The sequence below is a fragment of the Fusarium odoratissimum genome (assembly GCF_000260195.1).
Source record: "Fusarium odoratissimum NRRL 54006 unplaced genomic scaffold supercont1.18, whole genome shotgun sequence".
Classification (NCBI taxonomy): domain Eukaryota; kingdom Fungi; phylum Ascomycota; class Sordariomycetes; order Hypocreales; family Nectriaceae; genus Fusarium; species Fusarium odoratissimum.
In genome coordinates, this window is record NW_022158777.1 from 465,791 (window position 1) to 482,498 (window position 16,708).

Sequence of the window (16,708 nt, forward strand, 5' to 3'; positions counted from 1 at the left end):
TTACCCGGTACTAAGAGTATTGCTTCATATCTTTCTCACCAGGATCCACCATAAATCATGCAATGTTCCCTGTCTATGCCAACGCACAGAATCTTTGCAGACCGACTTGTCAGTGAAATGCGGCTCCATTGACTTTATAAGACCTCTCGAATTATGACGACATATGGATTGCCATTGCAGCCCGAGCATGCGCATACCTGAGCTATCACAACACAGGTGGAGGGCGGTGTTTTGCACATAGCGAAATAAACCATCAGGAACCGCTGATTGAAGTGTTGGTTGGTTTTACGTGGAAGTTTTCGCCTCTGAATTAAACGATTTGGAACACCGTTATATGCATATTCTCTCCAAAATTGGCTAGTGCTCTCCGCTTAACTTCATTAGCTCTCATTAGCGTTTCCAACTACTGGCAATAGCCTCCTGCCAAGCCGTTGTTTAGCGCCAGTATACAACAGCCGCAAACATGAACTAACGTTATTTGTTGATAGCTAAATTAAAAAGGGGATGTCTGGCATCAAATAATTTTGATTCAGACTTGCATTCTGCAACCTCTCAATATTTACATTCTTTTACCTCACACTGCAACATCTGCAGTCGTGTCCACTCGTTTTAACGTTTGCTTCTCATACTGCATCATGGTTCGCTATTCTATCCTCAACCTGGCAGCTATTGCTACACTGCTTCTCGGCGCTGAAGCCGGTCCTTGCCGACCAGCGACAACCGTCGCGACAAGCATTGCTGAGACCACATCGACGCTTGCTGCTGATACTTCGGCTACGTCAATCGATACGACTACTGTTACGACCCTGGCGGATACTACCACTACAACCCAGGTGGATACTACTACTACAGCCCTGGCAGATACTACGACTACAGACGGAGTAGAATCTACCACTACAACTCTGGCGGATACTACTACAACCCAAGCAGAATCTACCACGACTACTGCAGCGGCAGCCTGTGTTGAAACCCAGTTGTTTATCAACCCAGGTTTCGATGATAGTTCCAGCGGTATTGCGCCTTGGACCAGCAATGCCAATCTCATCCAAAGCCAACCCCAGTCTGGCACTAACGCACTGTACGTTCATTCACATTTCGCATCTTTATCATTTACATGCTAATAAATGACGAACTAGGTCCGCGGTATTCAACAACGGTCAACCCGATTACTACGTCAAGCAGACTCTGGAGAATCTGAATGGCGACTACGAATTCTCCTACTATTATCGAGTTGTCAGTGTCAGCCCAGGTGCCGATTACGTTTGCAACATTGAGCTCAAGATCGGAGACACAAGCATGTTTGGCACTATGTACGACGGTGTTGGTGGCTGGAGGACAGACAGCGTTAGCTGGAGTAGCGCCGGCGAGACTGTCGCACAGGCAGATGTACAGCTCGGCGTGACCTGCTTAGGAGAATTCGTCAGAATTGAGGTCAACATAGACACTCTTGCGTTTACGAGAGTTTGCAGCGCTTAGGAGTTTTTGGTGTTGGAGCAATTTCGGACATCCTCAGACTTTTAAGGCTTAACTTCTGACATAAATTTGGTAGATAACACTATTAGATCTAGTACACTATAACCAAACAAGGTTTCCTCGGGCATAACCTAGAGCCCGCTAAATCATCTGGTATATAATCTTTCTGATTCATAATAAACATACCTAGACAAGTTTCGTGAGATGGGCGTCGAAATTACGTGCCGACTAGCGAAAGTCGATTTAAGAGTAAGAGGATTACAGCGCTATTTGGCCATGTTCGTCTTGATCAATAACTTGGCACGTATTGCAAGAGACAAAGGCTCTCTTCAATTTAACTTTATTGATGGCTATTAATACTATGAGTGGTGCACAAATCGGCAGGTAGAACTTGTCTAGGTCCATAGATCCCTAACTGTACCCGCCAACCGCCCAATTCACATGCCAACCCAGCCAGCCAGTTTATTTGTTGCTCTTGGAGGACCAGATGGGAGTAGCACCACCGTTCTTGTACAAAACAAGGTTTCCGTCATCCTGGACAGAAAGGAAAGTCTTGTTGTCGCCGCTTGGGGCAGCAGTGTTAGTGTGCCAAGTGGCCTTGCCGTTCTTGTCACTGCGAAATCACAATTAGCAACTGTACAACAGGCACCAAATCAAGAGATGCAAGACTTACTAGATGCAGAGGTTACCATCGCCTTGCATGATGGCGCCCTTTGCGTTGCTGGTCTGCTGGTCGGTGCTCTGCCAGGCACAGCGGTTGTTGTAGTAGATGGCTAGCTTGCCATCGTCTTGCATGCGGAGCTCGACGGAGCGATCTTTGCTGAAGATGCTCATGCCGACCATGAGCCAGTCGCCGTTCTCGAGAGTGCCGTAACCCATTGTGAGTGATTTATGTTGAGTAGTTGTTTGAGAAGGAGTTGATGTGAAGATGAGTTGAGTTGAGTTGAGAGTTTGTGTTCAGGATCAGTGAGAGATTGAGGGGTTCTTATAGACACAGAGCCTTTCAAGTGACTATAGAAAATACGTAAGAGATCGCCTTGTAGATCAGCCTACGTATAGGGATGTTTTCCTGTCTCACAACAAACCTCCACAGCTCGTCCCCCATGTCCAATTATCTCCAGAATGAATGTCTCATGTCACCGTGCATCATGTAGTTGCACGTATCGGTCACGTTCTACAGGCTACTGGCATGATTTTCTAACCTCCGGGCCATCGGCACATCAAATTCCAATCACTCACTGAGACACGGTACGACGAGGATCTATCGGTAAGTGAATCTTTGGTGTTGTTCTCTGAGAGAAGAGAAATCATATGCCTCTTGCCATGGGCGGACTGCTGATCTAGCTGTCGGCCGGGGTTACACAATCGCGACGAAGAGTCCGGGGAAGACCTTACTACATCTTGTCTCTTTTTTTAACCTATCTAGGTTCCAGGAATGCTCATCTAGATATCTGCCTTTATCTTTACATTATTGGGCAAAGCTCTTATGGGTGAATCGTACACTGATATGGAGGACTAGGCTGGAGCCAGAAAACATATCATTTTCTCCCCTGATAGCCCGTCAACGGGGAAGCGGGGTTTGAGGAGATCTGAATTGTGACAGGTTTTGCTGTACCTGGCTGCACGCACTGTATGTCTCACCTAAAAGAGCAGCGGCCCGTCCGAACCCCTCTTTTCTGTCTGATATTCAGCCCGCCACAGAATTTCCCGTGTCTCAGTACTCGGCCGTTTTTGGAACATAAAATAGCTACGTCATTCGTTGCATCCAGGCTTGGTCATTATGCACCCAGGAACCATATTCTCTGTTCCAACAAGCTTCGTAACTGCCAATGCTACACATGCTATTTGCACTTGGTGATAATTCTCAGTTTTGAGAAGAATATAGAGCCGCAAAGACTTCATTCGGAAAGCGTTGTCGTTGCAATCACACTGGTTCCTGGGCCCTACATTACATTGTCAAGCTCACAGCTGGGCAAGGCGGGGTAATAAGACACGCAGCACAGACAAGGGGCCGCAGATGCGTCTTTGAGGCGTAACTGCCCGGTACCTGTCACTTATGACAACAAGACCTGCCTAAGAGTGAGTTGTCGGACGGTCGGAGAGAAGCCCCGTCCCGTCCCATCTCGCAGCCGTAGATCTATCTTTTTAGTCTCGATGCATATTGCGGTGTAGATTGCCGCCGTCACTGACAAGATATGATCTGGCTATCCGGGTATTCGCGGCGCTAACAGATACGGTTCGTCCTTAGCATGGGACGTTGTCTTGTTCTGTTTTGCTTGATGTCATAGTCGGACTGGAATCCAAGCCGCTGACAGCCGAGTGAAATGGGTCTGTGGCTGCAGGCATTGTTCTCGTATTGCTAACTCGTCCGATTATTTGTCTTCTTCCTTTGATATACACTTGAGGAAACTTCAGTGGTTTCTTGAGCGGTGTGCAACATTCTTCCAGCTGCTCGAGGTCAAGTTTCACAAGACCCCGCCATGTACAACTAGTTGCTCTGGATCGAGAAAAACAGGGAGAAGAATATCAACATGCCATAGATATGCCACTTAATCGATGCGTTGACGCCGAACTTCCACAAACTTCCAACAGTTTCCTTGCTGCAGCTACTGGCGCACTCGTTACCATGCAATGTTGTGAGACCTGCAATGCAATCAATGCATTGCATTCCTCAATGGTCAACAGCTAAGTGAGTCGAAGAGACCAAACGCCGTTTATTCAGACTGTAAGGCAGTAGTCGCATCGCCAATCGATTTACTGTATTATCTGCAGCAAAGCCTGTGTTCGTCGGTAATCATAGTGTAATACATTTCGTAAGAGAGATAAACAGCATTAACAACTAAGTGACTAAGCAATAAATTCCTCTCTAGCCCAAACGAACCTTCTTACTGTTAGGAAGTCTCTTATATGGGATCATTTCGTCAACAAACGCCTTTGCCTTCCCATCATTAGCCCAATCCCAGTTATCCATGTAACTAGAAGATAAATAATTAGCACCAACTCATAATCCAATGATTCAGTCTGAGGTTATCTAGGCAACGTACGACATTAATGCGAAAAGGGCATATGACTCAGCCGTGAAAGTGGCTTTGCTCGGGCCACAATTTCCTGCGTTGGCCCCCTCGTGAGAGCGCGCCAAGTTGGAAACCCACATAAAGTTGTCTGTTGTTATTACTGTCAGTAACTACAATTCCCTGCCGGAGACCCGAAGTTAGAATAGTACGGAGAACAACTTACATGTAAGATATTTCTTGAGGTCCTTAAGAGTGGCATCAGTGGTGCGTTTGCCGTCGGGCTTTTGCCAGACCAATGCTCCCTCTTTTCCGACGGCTTGTTGATCAGGGACTAGATGCGGAGCATATTAGCATCTGCACAGATGTAAAAAAGTATCATTCGCAATACACATACCATTGCGGTTGTCAGTTCCACCATTCCCAGCACCACCAAACCAATGGGCAAGCTCGTGGACCATGACTCGAGAAAGGCTAGTAGCCGAGTATGTATCCAATACATCATCTTTCTGAACGCTGTCTTTAGCATCAACAGCAGATTTGGTACTAGCCACCGGGTCCTGAAATGATGGAGGACAAAAGATGATGAAATCGTTTCGGGTAAGGGTGACGGCAAATACGCCTGGTCTGCAAAGTCCTGTGTCGGGTTGCTTGACGCTATTTACCAGGTAGCGTTTCTTGTAGACCCAAGCTCCGGCTTTTGTACCCGCCATCTCTTTCGGTCTGGATTCGCGAAGGGGGCGTCCTGCTGGATCATGGGGGTCCTTGTCGTCTCTTCCGACCCAGACGAATTTGCTTTCGTCGCATAGAAGCAGGGGCTTGAGTCCGCCGTAGCCGTTGGCTGGAATCATTTCGTCATTGTGAAGGGTCTTGACCATGCGATCATAAACATCTTCCGACCAATCAGTAAAGACATAGGTGTGGCGACGACGTTGACTTACATCTAACATTCGAGTAATGCTCTTCATTGGGGTCATGGCCATCTGCATTTGGCACAAAGCCAAACATGTTGGTCGCAGCCCTCGCAATACGGTCCCAATTGGTTCGCATGTTTGAGACAAAGTCTGGACGCGCGCCTTTGAGCTTCTCAAGGTCTTCTTGAGCCTTGACTGCCAGGACCTCGGCGTCACTGTATGCTTTCTCAAAGGCACCCTTACGTTCAGGTGTTTGACAAGAGTCATCGAGGTCCCAAACATTCATGTCTGCAGCTAAGCCAAGCCCAGCGAGGGCCACTATAGGCAAAAAGACCTTCATGGCGAGAGATGAATAGGCCGGGAATTTGAAGGTAGAAAGTGGTAGAAGAGAATGGCAGGTATCAAGAAAGGACAGAGAAAGAAAACACCTCTAATTCCAGAGATATAAGGTCTCAAAGTTATGTTTGCTGCAGTTGCTGATATAAACACATAAAGAGGGCACGTACTATTCTACGCTTCCTGAATAGGGAAGTTGCTTGTCGATAAATCACAGGGATGTAAAATATTTCTCTACTAAGCAATGACTCCGTCTAAGCCTTGCGAAAGGGTACAGATAATCCTTCAATGTCACTGTAATTAACTCTCATTCTGACCTAAGAAACCGTTTCATTCAGATCCTCGTATCGGTCCTACTCAGCGCTTAACCCATAGCACGGAAATTGCCGTAAACAGATCCAGCGTTACAGATAGATATGGATCCGTAGGGCTATGCTGAGGCTGTGCGGCTCGGACCTAGAAACCTTCAAGGACTATATGCGTTCATGATTGGCCTTCTTACGGCTTACCATCAACTCTGTAGCCTCTGATTGGCCCGTTTATAAGAAATGCCTCGAAAAGCTCCGTCGGATTATTTTTAAAGCTAACGTTTGACGCTAACACGAGCACAGTTGAAGACAAGCTTACTCTTAATTTTAACATGTAAGCAAGCTCATGCTTTCTAATCCTTCTGCACGGAATCCCGCTGCGGGCGGGAGATAAACTCCCGTAGTGAAGAAGATCGATCATGAACTGGAGTTGAGATGCCAAAACGGGTTGTACTTCCGAAATAAGCGCCACAATTGGGGCATAGGCTGTGCAGATCCTACGGCTTACTTTGTTTGCGCTGCCTTGAGCTTGGATAATTTTGGATGAGGCAGTCTAGCTCCTGCAAGGGTACTTTACTATCCACCAATAATCACAACATTACCAGATCTTCCAAGTCATTCGTTCCGAGTTTTATATATCATAATAATCTAACTCAAGCTGCCAAATATCATCAGGCTTTACTTGGCATCACACTCTTCACCTCTCTACCTTTTAGGCCGTTCTTGGTCCATCGTCCTCTTGTCTTTCGTTGTCAACATAACCGCCATCATGACGGTACCTTGGAAGGTCAGCGCCATTGCAGTACTCTGGCTAGGTGCTACAGCCGTCGGTGCAAACCTTGAATCAGAAACCTCTTCTGGAGCAGCCGTGTTCACGCACCCAGTCTATCCTAGAGTCTTTGTCGCAAGGCAAGAACAAGAGATCCCAGCTGATGATCGGAATCCTCCTCCCCCCATCGTCCCCAATCCTCAGCCAAATCAGCCCGCGGGCCCAAACACGCCTGTACCAGCTCCTGAGTCAGAAACAACAGCTGAACCCAATAATCCCCCTCCCCCTCCAGCTACAACAACAGCGGCACCAGCGCCGCAAGAGCCGGAGATTACAACCGAGCCGGAAAATCCACCGGCTCCAGTCACCACTGAGAAGCCTGATGAACCAGAGGATCCGAAGACAACTGATGGCGCTCCTGTACCTGTACCAGTACCGGTTCCAGTTCCTAACAAACCTGATGATCCCAAAAAGCCTGACGACCCCAAAAAGCCGGATGATCCTAAAAACCCTGATGATCCGGAAAAGCCTGATGATCCCAAGAAGCCCGACGACCCTAAGACTCCAGACCTTCCAGATGTCCCTGATGTCCCTAAGATCCCAGACGTTCCTAAGATTCCTGATGTACCCAAGGTTCCTGACACTCCCGACGATCCCAAGAAACCTGACAACCCTCAAGATCCCAAGGACCCTGAAAACCCGGACGATCCTAAGAACCCCGATGACCCTAAAGACCCGAAGGATCCCGAGAACCCAGACCCAAAGGACCCTGAGAACCCCGATCCTAAAGATCCAGAGGATCCTGATCCTAAAGACCCCGAAGATCCCAAGGACCCTCAAGATCCTCAAGACCCCAATGAACCAGATGATTGTGAGAAAAAAGATCCGGCGCCATGCACAAAGACCGTTTCCTTCTACTCAGAAAGTGAGACATATACCAGGCAAGTCTATAGCTTTGAACCCTTCCCCTGTCAGTATTCTAACAGCAGAGCTATAGTACCGCCTACGTAACGTGCCCTGCGCCCATCGACTGCCCCGCCAAACAGACCCCCACCATCACCACCAGCATCTTCCCCGAGGAGTCCGTCCTCTTTGGCGAAGTGCCAGCCGACAACGAGGCCATTCCTACAATGGAAGCGATCGAAGACGACACCTCTCGTTACTTCCAGCAGGTCTTTGACGATGAGAACATCTCTATCAACGACGCTCAACACCCGGATGTTCAATGCCAACAACAGAGCAGCGACGATGTTCCTCGCGATTGCTTCATGTCCATCTACTCTAAGTTCTGTGCCGATGTTAATGGACATGTGGGCGATGAACTGAGCAAGAACCTCACCGGAGCTGATGCTGAGAGCGGGTCTCAAGAGAAACGTGCGTCGCTCAACATGAGAAGACATATGCTCCGAGAACGAGCTGAGTCTTGCGAGGGCTGGGTGTTCGAATACGACTGGAGCGGTTCAAAGGGCGATTGCCAGATTCCCTGTGGTGATTCGATGTACGCTTTTGGCGATGAGTGCTTTGACTCTGAGAACAGCTTTCTCGAGGGTACCATTGATGTTGGATGCGGTACCTACAAGTACACCGCTATGCCTACCACATCGACAACAGCACCGCCCTTTCACTTGACTGGTCTCCCAACACTTACCGATGTTCCAGGACCTATCTCTACTCCTGACGGTAGCTCATGCGCTGAGACAGCGACTAACACACAGTGCGCTCAGGGGGGCGGTGGCAGAGGACAGGCATGCGTCGAGAACACATACTGCGCATCATGGGTCTCGACCAAGCCTACCGAAGCTCCAGCACCACCAGAGGAGAAGATCACACCTCTGGAGTTAGGTCCAGTCTTCTGTAAGAACAGGGGCGGTGATCATAAGGACGTTAGTCCAGGCGCCGTGAAGGCCTTGGCAGATGCCTACTGCGAGGCCAACCTGCCCGTTGAGATGAAGTCCGACAGCCCTGTCTCTGGTACAACGAAGAGCGATCTCTATTACTATGAGGTTTCGTGGGTTGAGGGATGTAAGACGACTGTTGAGTCACAGGACCCGTATACACCGCTTGGAAAGGATGGCCCGCTTTGCAAAGATTTATTTGTCAAGGCTTATGCAGGCTGTAAGTACTCTGTCCCATGTTTCACTGATTGTATACTAATGGGTTGACTCGTAGGCGACAATGGCGGTATTGGAGGGTACATTGATGCAGGCTGTGTGCGATACATGTTCCTTGGCGCTCAGTAGCTACTAGCAGCTTTTCAGTTCAGTATTCCAGCAGCTATAGAGTCGTCTTTTATGATATGCAAGTAATAAAGTTCTATTCTAAATGATTACAATACTTCTCTCTTTCCACTCCTCTGCCATAAAAACCCCAGTATTCTCGTCGGCATCATCATCATCATCAGCAGCACTCTCTGCCTCGAAGGATCCTACTCGGTAATATTCGCCCTCTTTCTCCGCCGGATACACCATCAATCCATACATGTTTCTGATGCTACTGCGTCCATACAAACAGCTGGAGAATGCCATGACCAAGATCTTATCTGCCAGATGACTTGAAGTCTCCGCGTTGTCAACATCCCAGTTCCATTTGATACCGCAAGCGACTTGACTTGTATACTCCGGCGTAATCAACATCTCTCTGATTAGTCCATCATCGTCTCCGTTGTGAAGTGCTGCAATTTCAGTCAAAGACGCCATTTTAGTGGTCACAGATAAAGTACCCCGGCTGACTTGACCAAACAAGTTATCGCCTACTTTGTCAGTGGTGATATCGAGATGTTTGCATTCATATCTCCAATCTGCAAAATTAAGCTGCAGAGTCTCGTGATCCACCGACGAGAAGTTCGAGTCCCAACAGACTCCGGCTCTATGTCCAGGCCAAGACCACGTAGGTCCTATCGCAGAGTGTCTGGTCCTCAATGACTCGATGTATTTCTCGAGTCCGCCCTTGTCACGATTGTTTCGCGAGCGAAGATTTCTCTCAAAGATCAAATCTTTATAAATGTCCTTGACCCAGAGACCAGCAGCATATTGACTACCTGTCACTTGAGAAACTTGCTTGGCAACACCTGCCACTGCCGCTAAACGGTCTGATTCGAAGCTGATGTCCTTGCTTGAGATATCTTCCACGCAGGTTCTGAAGAATGCAAACGGCTGTGCATCTTGATATCGCTTACTGTGATATTCTCCTAACCCTTCTCGGATTATTGTTGTTTCTTTTCTAGCGCCATTCTCGCACAGCAGAGTCTCTGGACACCGGTAAAAGACAAACGTAGGTGTGAAGATGACGAGACGGGCTGAAAAGTTTACTTCCTGCCATACCCAAGCGCGGCTGTACCATTTCGAATTTATAAACTCATGGCTGTTAATGAAGGAGGGTGTATCCTTATCATGCTCAAAGTATGGCAAAATAGAGTATTCCCGGCTTTCGTTCTGGAAAATAGCGTTTGATGTTATCGGAGTCTTGACACGAATGCCAGGGTGCACCAGACGTTGACCTAGAAAACCTTCCCGGCAGCTGTTTGACGACGATGGACAAATCGTGATGTATGCATTGCGAAAGATGTCAGTCATCTTCTGGCTTTCTATGTCCCAGTCCGCGACATCAGCTTTCCCTTGGAGAATACAGAGCGCGTCAACCCACAAGTAACGCATCTCTAAGGCTTGACAAGTGATGATAGCATCGCGAACGACGGGAGACATAGTGTCGATACCAAAACCATTGAGCCTTTCTGATAAATTGGCAGAATTCGTCTTCGGTTGATAAGCTGCATCATCTGCATTTCCCCAGCAGTAGCTTAGCGCTGCGTATTTGACTCTTGGCAACTTCTCCGTCTGCACAAGTTGGATCCGTCCCCTGGTTTTATAATCCGATATATCGAGAAGTCGCGAGGGAACTGAGCCAGAAGGCTCCCGTGGATGACAGGTTGATTCGCACTGGTCAATGGACCTTTTCAAGAAGTTCACTGTTTGAGCTGACATAATCTCTGCAGGAGGAGGAAGCAGGAAGGGCATCTCATCTACCTCTCTATCAGTACACCCTCACTTCATAAAGCCAAGCACGTGCATACCATCATCAGAACAGGGCAAGAACTGTGCATACCCTGTTACCGTAGACCAGTCCACATACCCTTCCGACTCACCGTATATCCTTACGGAGTAATCGAGAATTTTCCTAGGCTTCTCATGAATCCATGTCGCGTACCTTGACACCAAGCCAGTTACGGGCCCTTTGTACTCGGTCGAAGGAGACTGTGAAGCAAAAGCGTCTCGAATTAATTTGCATAATCCACAGCCAGAGTCGCCGGAAGCTGCCAAGCCTGGTAGTTCTGGCCAAGTGTCTTCAAATCGGTACAGGGTTTTGTCCATATCGTATGGGCGGTAGCCTTTGTTGTTGATGGGGTTATGGTCCAGCAAAAAGTCGATATCGAGAACCTGTGAGCAGTTCTTGCATAGCTGCGAGATAGGAGGTGTGGACATCGCAAACCGATTTAGACGATAGGTTTACCAACAGGGTCATGGAGTCAGATTTGTTCTTCATGCTCTTTTCCTATCTCCAAACGATAAATCTGACATGTTTTGAAAGGAGTTCAGCACCCCTCTTCTGATCCATGTACGGAACGGGTGAATAGTCAGTCCGGGCATCGTGAAGGAATTTCTGCCAAGAGTGTCACTGCAACGTCAAGATTCGGCCGTATAGTGTTCAAGCCCTTCCAGCTTTGATACATAAGCTAAACTTCTATTCTTATATCCGAACAGAATCCAAAGCCATTAATCTTAGCAATTTCCTTCTAGAGTGAAGGACTTTTCACTTGAAGAAAACGCTATGCTTATACACCATCTCGCGTTGAATCGTGTAGCAGCAGGTGCAGACTGCTACTTCAAGATCAGTCTCGGCTTAGTATCTGCAGGCGGTCTCACCTCAGCCGATGAGTAGGCACGAAGCTGAACATCTTGATCGCAAATTACCGCCTCAATTGAATCATGATACAAAGGACTTAGATGTCAATATAAACGCACTCAGCTTGAGCCGGCGTTTACTGAATGCCGGGGTTGCGGGGTAACACTAGATTCGGGGAAGACTAAAAGTGACCGAGTTGAAGGCGGCATTGTCTATCTCCGTGGTCTGCCGCGTGTCTCGATGCTTATTCTATCATGGATTCTATGCTAGATAGAGTCAAAATGCGATATTATCTAGTACGAAAGAGATCTACTAAAAGTCGAGATAGATGGAGGAGAGAGCGGGAGCACAGGAACTTGAGGATGCCTTGGTCGAAGAGAACTGACTCAATTGTGAGAGCGGGACTCCACATCCCGATTGCTTCATGGCCATGAGGGGCCGAGTAGCCAGTGGGCCACATTATTTAACCCCGCAAAGACCTCTGAGTTTCCTATTATTTAAGAAGATGAAAAGCGATGTTGAATTATAAATGCCTTCGCTTACTCGGTAATTGAAGTATCAACTGTATAAATCGAGAGCCTAGCCTTAGAATTCAATAGCAGTCTCGACTTTCTCACTTATAATCTTCCTACCTATCGGCATGAGCGGCTTGTTTGATAACATTTCGGACTTCTCTCGAGAAGCTCTCCTCACAGTGCTCTCACTATCGTTATGTCTGCTTTATTTATCAATTAAAGTCAGTCACCGTCTCTCCGCTCATATTACCGTCTAATCGAGAGCTTTGCAGATTATCCGTCGTTTACTCTTCAGTCCACTTCGACATGTCCCCGGGCCATCCTCTACCAAGCTCACTGGAGCAACAGTTTGGCTGAGTACCATACAAGGCCGTCGCGTTTACGTATGTGCATCTTCAACCATCCCCTTCGAGCTTATGCTGATACAAGAACCGGAATACAGAAGCTGGAGGAACTACACAGGAAGTACGGTCCTGTTGTACGAACTGGTCCGAATGAGGTATCAATCAGTAACTGGAGACACCTGCGCACCATCTATCTCAATACCAAGGGAATGATTAAAAACCCAGACTTCTATGAAGCTGCTACCTTTGTGGGTAAAGACAATATTTTCCAGATGATGTGAGTATAGTTTTCCTTTCTGTCACCTCGTCCTACGTTCTCCAATGGCTTCATATGGTAGGGCCTGATATCATATCTGACTTGATATAATAGAAATGTCCAACAACATGCTGCACGAAGAAAGATGAGCAGTCCCCCATACTCACTGCAGTCCGTTGCGCTGCTCGATCCCTTGATAAAAGGCAATGCCCAACGTCTCGCGCAACGGCTTAGAAGCGGCACATCATCTCCCGTCGATGCCTACACACTATGCGGTCTCTTCAGCCTTGAGGTAATATGCCAAGCTGGCTTCGCAAAAGACTTCTCCAACGACATCAATGGCGCAGCTGCTCTCAAACTACTCCAAGCAATGGATGGAAGCGCCCTTACATTGCTCTTTGACGGCGCCCTTCCTTTTGTAGCCAGATTTGACATCGGTTCCAAATTGCCAGGCGCCATTGGTGACTCATATCGTAAACGAGATTACTGGCGGGAGAAGTCTTATGAGATGGTCGATCACTTTCTGGAGAAGAGTACGGATGATGAGAAGTATTTGCTTACACCTCTTGCGACTGGGGTTGATGGATACCTGGGGCGCAAACTTACTCATGAAGAGCTTGTCGAGGAAGCTATGGGCTATATGTTTGCTGGCTCGGGTACTACATCGTCGACATTGACATACTTGCTGTACGAGCTCTCGAAGCCGGAGAACGCCGCTATTCAGGAGCGATTGCGCACGGAAGTAATGGCAATACCTGATGATGATATTGTGGTCATCAGAAACAACGCATACATCAACGCAATCATCAAAGAAACCCTCCGCGCTCATCCAACAATCATCTCAACCCTACCTCGTCTACTCACTGAGCCTATGACGCTCGGCCAGTACACTCTCCCATCAGGCACGGTTGTCGGAATGCAGAATTGGCTTCACCACCATGATGCCTCAGTCTTCCCGGACCCAGAGAGATTCATCCCTGAGCGATGGCTCGCCGAGACTCCAGAGATGAAATTTGCTCTCACACCGTTTAGTCTTGGTAAGAGAAATTGTATCGGCCAGAATCTTGCGTGGCAGGAGCTTTATTGGGCTGTAAGCGAGGTCATGCGATCAGGGTTGAGGTTTAGAGTTGCGGAAGAAATGAAGGATTGGGAGATGGAGATGGAGGATCGGTTCAATATAGCTCCGCGCGGGAGAAGGCTCATGCTTACTGTTTCGCCGGTCGATTAGGAGCGGGTTATTGTCGGAAAATTGGGTGACTGAATGGAAATGGACGGTGATTGGCTTACTCTCGCTAAAATAGCATGACGTTGAGCGTTTTCGAGGTGCGCTAAGCGACCAGACTGTCTTTATCTTATGATAGTGAATACCATGGGTTTGGGACATGTGATACAGATCGTGATAGTTCATGACGATATTTGAGACTCATATATGATCAATGATGAAGAATTATATTATACAGGCCGTGTATATCTATCTAATCATGCATTTTGAACGCCAAATTCCCAGTAGACAAATAAAATATATGTTTGGTACAGTCTATGAATCGCATTATCTCCGCATCAGGTATCATATCGCTTCCCCCAGTCTATCATTCTATTCACTTTCATTACGCCTTCTGCTTCGACACCGCCCTATATCGACTGGGCAACCCAACGTTACTCCTCTCCGCCGGCGGAATAGACTGCGCATACCCTCCGTAAGCCGGCAGCGCAGGCTTCACCGCCGGAGCCGCGCTACCACTCGTTCCCGGCCGTTGCGGGATGCTACCCCATGAATTATTAGACTGATGTTGCGCGCCAAACGCCATCGTCTGTATGTACTGCATCTGGTCCTGAATGCCTTGGGGTATTTGCTGATGTATTTGACCAGAAGGTGTTTGCGGTCTCGATAATTGCTGCGGCATTGGCGCGCCATACGGTGAAGGCATGTATGGCGATGCACCCGTCAAAGCAAACGGGTTCTGTGGTGCTTGAAAGCTAGCACTCGGCGTTCCCCGCCGCGAAGCTTTAGCTCGCTCCTCGTTTGCAATAACACTGATTAAACCGCCCGTAAACATCGGCTTCTTCGTCTGGAATGGATCTTGAAACGGGTCTTGGAAAGGATCTTGAGGAAGATTCGTTGCGAAGGATGGTAAGCGCAGATGTGAACCGTTATCGGGCTTTCCCTGCGCCGAACCGGGTCTCATCATGTGTTGTTGCGCGGAAGCTCGGAGATTGGGGTTTGATCGAACACCTGCTAAGCGAGACATGCGATCGCGTTGACTTCGAGCCTGCAGCATCGCCAGCGGCACGTCGTCATCGCTATCATCGTCGGGGATATTCATCCATGGGCCTTGTATAGAGGGAATGCGCGAGTGTTCTATTGATGGCGGGCCTTCGGTCGTCTTCATCATTTGTTGTCGGTACCCAGCGAGGTGAGCTTCTTGACGTTTTCTTTGATCATTTTGCTTCTTTGGCTTGCCATCGTCGTCGGAATCGTAGTTGATGTTCTCTTCTTCGTCTGCGCTGTTCTCCTCCTCTTTTCGCTTTCGGTAGGCTTCTTGTGTCATGACACTAGGAGTTGGGGAAGTGCGGCCTGGCATTTTGGCGGTGTTTCGTGAAGATGATCTCTAGAGAATGAATGGATAGGATATGGTGGTCTCAGATGTGGTAGCACCTACTTGCGGGGTATTACAGGGTCACCGCGAGTTGAAGGATAGAATGACAGAGAAAGCAGTATATTTTGAAGTGTTGCTGTCCTTTTTGTACAGAGTTCGTGACGGACATTGTCATAGAACTGCCGGGGCTTTGCTAGTCTACGGGGCTCATCCCTGCTTACAATCAGGTACTAGCGCCCCGTAGCTAACGTCAGATTGATGACCAAAGCGGGTATGGCTCCCTCCCTACGCAGTCCTCCCCCAATAACTCATGATGCAAAGCCGCAAACGGAAACTTGTGGCTATCAAGAGGCTGGCTGTGTGTTTAAATAGTTTCTGCAGAAGCAACGTTGGACTTTTGCCTCACTTCCTTCGTGTTTGCATACGTATTCTTTCTCGTTTTCTTTTGCTGACGGTCGGAATGTCCGGGTTCCGCTTAGCGCTTTGATGACATGCGTTTTTATGCTTCGGAGAGACCGTTACATAGCGCATTGAGGCTTAACTGGCCCGTCCCCCCCTTTTCCTCTTTTTTCGTCCCAATTCAATTCTTGGGACTTTGGCTCCAGCCAGGGCTCGGATAATTTTAGAAACGCTGACAGTTTCAGCAGACTTCTCAGTTTGGTAACATTTTTCTTGACCTCTGCATTGTTCCGTGCAAATTTGATCTTGCGTATTTTAACCTCTGTCATCTCGATACTAAAGTTCCAATTCAACAAAGTTTTCACTTGTAAAGCTTATTGCAGAGAGAAGTGCATTTTCTCGTAGATGGACCAGGAGAAGCTGGGCCCAGAACTTTGCAGCTCGCGGGGCAAAACCTCGTATAGATAAAATCGGGCCAAGATATTTTCCGCTAATCAATTGGTGAGCCCTGCCCGCGATGGGGCCTCGGCTGTTATTTTAAGGCTGGGAATGACAAAGCAGGAATTCTCCTTTTCTACGCCAAGCTTTCTATTTATATCATCTTCCAATATTTGGCGGAGATATCTATTTTGAACTCGCTTCATCTTGTTTTCCCGTTGAAATGCCTGCAAATATTTCTATCTTTATCATTGAGATTTGGACAACTCCATTTCCATTGGCATTCTAGTTTCGGTATACCTGCCGATCGCGACGTGGTGGAGGGTGAAATGACATGCTTCTCCAGATTACTGATAAGAGCTTATCCTTATCGCGATAACATCAAAATACCCTGTAGCAGCAGAGTTTGCCTTATCCCTATAACTATTGCAGCCATGCTACGCATCTCG

General features: G+C 47.9%; 7 protein-coding genes across 7 annotated transcripts; 3 read left to right on the plus strand and 4 right to left on the minus strand.

Moving 5' to 3' along the window:
- Positions 1-508: 508 nt before the first annotated feature.
- On the plus strand, positions 509-1,476 carry FOIG_10490 (uncharacterized protein; the record flags this gene model as incomplete). Its single annotated transcript, XM_031210831.1, has 2 exons — positions 509-1,078; positions 1,137-1,476. The coding sequence occupies exons 1-2, from the start codon at positions 636-638 to the stop codon at positions 1,474-1,476; spliced, it is 783 nt and encodes a 260-aa protein (XP_031059542.1). The 5' UTR covers positions 509-635.
- A 294-nt stretch (positions 1,477-1,770) lies between these two features.
- FOIG_10491 (uncharacterized protein) lies at positions 1,771-2,642 on the minus strand. The gene is made up of 2 exons (XM_031210832.1): positions 2,147-2,642; positions 1,771-2,086 (listed from the first exon to the last, which is right to left on the minus strand). The coding sequence occupies exons 1-2, from the start codon at positions 2,350-2,352 to the stop codon at positions 1,936-1,938; spliced, it is 357 nt and encodes a 118-aa protein (XP_031059543.1). The 5' UTR covers positions 2,353-2,642; the 3' UTR covers positions 1,771-1,935.
- Positions 2,643-4,258: 1,616 nt separating this feature from the next.
- FOIG_10492 (uncharacterized protein) lies at positions 4,259-5,738 on the minus strand (the record flags this gene model as incomplete). Its single annotated transcript, XM_031210833.1, has 5 exons — positions 4,259-4,448; positions 4,518-4,635; positions 4,711-4,818; positions 4,882-5,376; positions 5,426-5,738. The coding sequence occupies 5 exons, from the start codon at positions 5,736-5,738 to the stop codon at positions 4,340-4,342; spliced, it is 1,143 nt and encodes a 380-aa protein (XP_031059544.1). The 3' UTR covers positions 4,259-4,339.
- Positions 5,739-6,811: 1,073 nt separating this feature from the next.
- Positions 6,812-9,051, plus strand: FOIG_10493 (uncharacterized protein; the record flags this gene model as incomplete). Its single annotated transcript, XM_031210834.1, has 3 exons — positions 6,812-7,756; positions 7,801-8,926; positions 8,981-9,051. The coding sequence occupies 3 exons, from the start codon at positions 6,812-6,814 to the stop codon at positions 9,049-9,051; spliced, it is 2,142 nt and encodes a 713-aa protein (XP_031059545.1).
- Positions 9,039-11,371, minus strand: FOIG_10494 (uncharacterized protein). The gene is made up of 2 exons (XM_031210835.1): positions 10,881-11,371; positions 9,039-10,829 (listed from the first exon to the last, which is right to left on the minus strand). Exons 1-2 carry the CDS (start codon positions 11,287-11,289, stop codon positions 9,130-9,132), a joined length of 2,109 nt encoding a protein of 702 aa, XP_031059546.1. The 5' UTR covers positions 11,290-11,371; the 3' UTR covers positions 9,039-9,129.
- Positions 11,372-12,221: 850 nt separating this feature from the next.
- Positions 12,222-14,329, plus strand: FOIG_10495 (uncharacterized protein). The gene is made up of 4 exons (XM_031210836.1): positions 12,222-12,446; positions 12,498-12,608; positions 12,668-12,846; positions 12,940-14,329. Exons 1-4 carry the CDS (start codon positions 12,351-12,353, stop codon positions 14,051-14,053), a joined length of 1,500 nt encoding a protein of 499 aa, XP_031059547.1. The 5' UTR covers positions 12,222-12,350; the 3' UTR covers positions 14,054-14,329.
- FOIG_10496 (uncharacterized protein) lies at positions 14,228-15,923 on the minus strand. Its single transcript, XM_031210837.1, has one exon. It carries the CDS (start codon positions 15,405-15,407, stop codon positions 14,433-14,435), a length of 975 nt encoding a protein of 324 aa, XP_031059548.1. The 5' UTR covers positions 15,408-15,923; the 3' UTR covers positions 14,228-14,432.
- Between the last annotated feature and the right edge of the window lie 785 nt (positions 15,924-16,708).

Coding starts and splice junctions, on each gene's coding strand:
- FOIG_10491 (XM_031210832.1), bottom strand. CDS start 2,352: ATGGGTTACGGCACTCTCGAGAACGGCGACTGGCTCATGGTCGGCATG. Junction 2,087..2,146: donor GATGGTAACCTCTGCATCTA/GTAAGTCTTGCA, acceptor GTGATTTCGCAG/TGACAAGAACGGCAAGGCCA.
- FOIG_10494 (XM_031210835.1), bottom strand. CDS start 11,289: ATGTCCACACCTCCTATCTCGCAGCTATGCAAGAACTGCTCACAGGTT. Junction 10,830..10,880: donor CTTGCCCTGTTCTGATGATG/GTATGCACGTGC, acceptor ATAGAGAGGTAG/ATGAGATGCCCTTCCTGCTT.
- FOIG_10495 (XM_031210836.1), top strand. CDS start 12,351: ATGAGCGGCTTGTTTGATAACATTTCGGACTTCTCTCGAGAAGCTCTC. Junction 12,609..12,667: donor TACAAGGCCGTCGCGTTTAC/GTATGTGCATCT, acceptor ACCGGAATACAG/AAGCTGGAGGAACTACACAG. Junction 12,847..12,939: donor GACAATATTTTCCAGATGAT/GTGAGTATAGTT, acceptor TTGATATAATAG/AAATGTCCAACAACATGCTG.
- FOIG_10496 (XM_031210837.1), bottom strand. CDS start 15,407: ATGCCAGGCCGCACTTCCCCAACTCCTAGTGTCATGACACAAGAAGCC.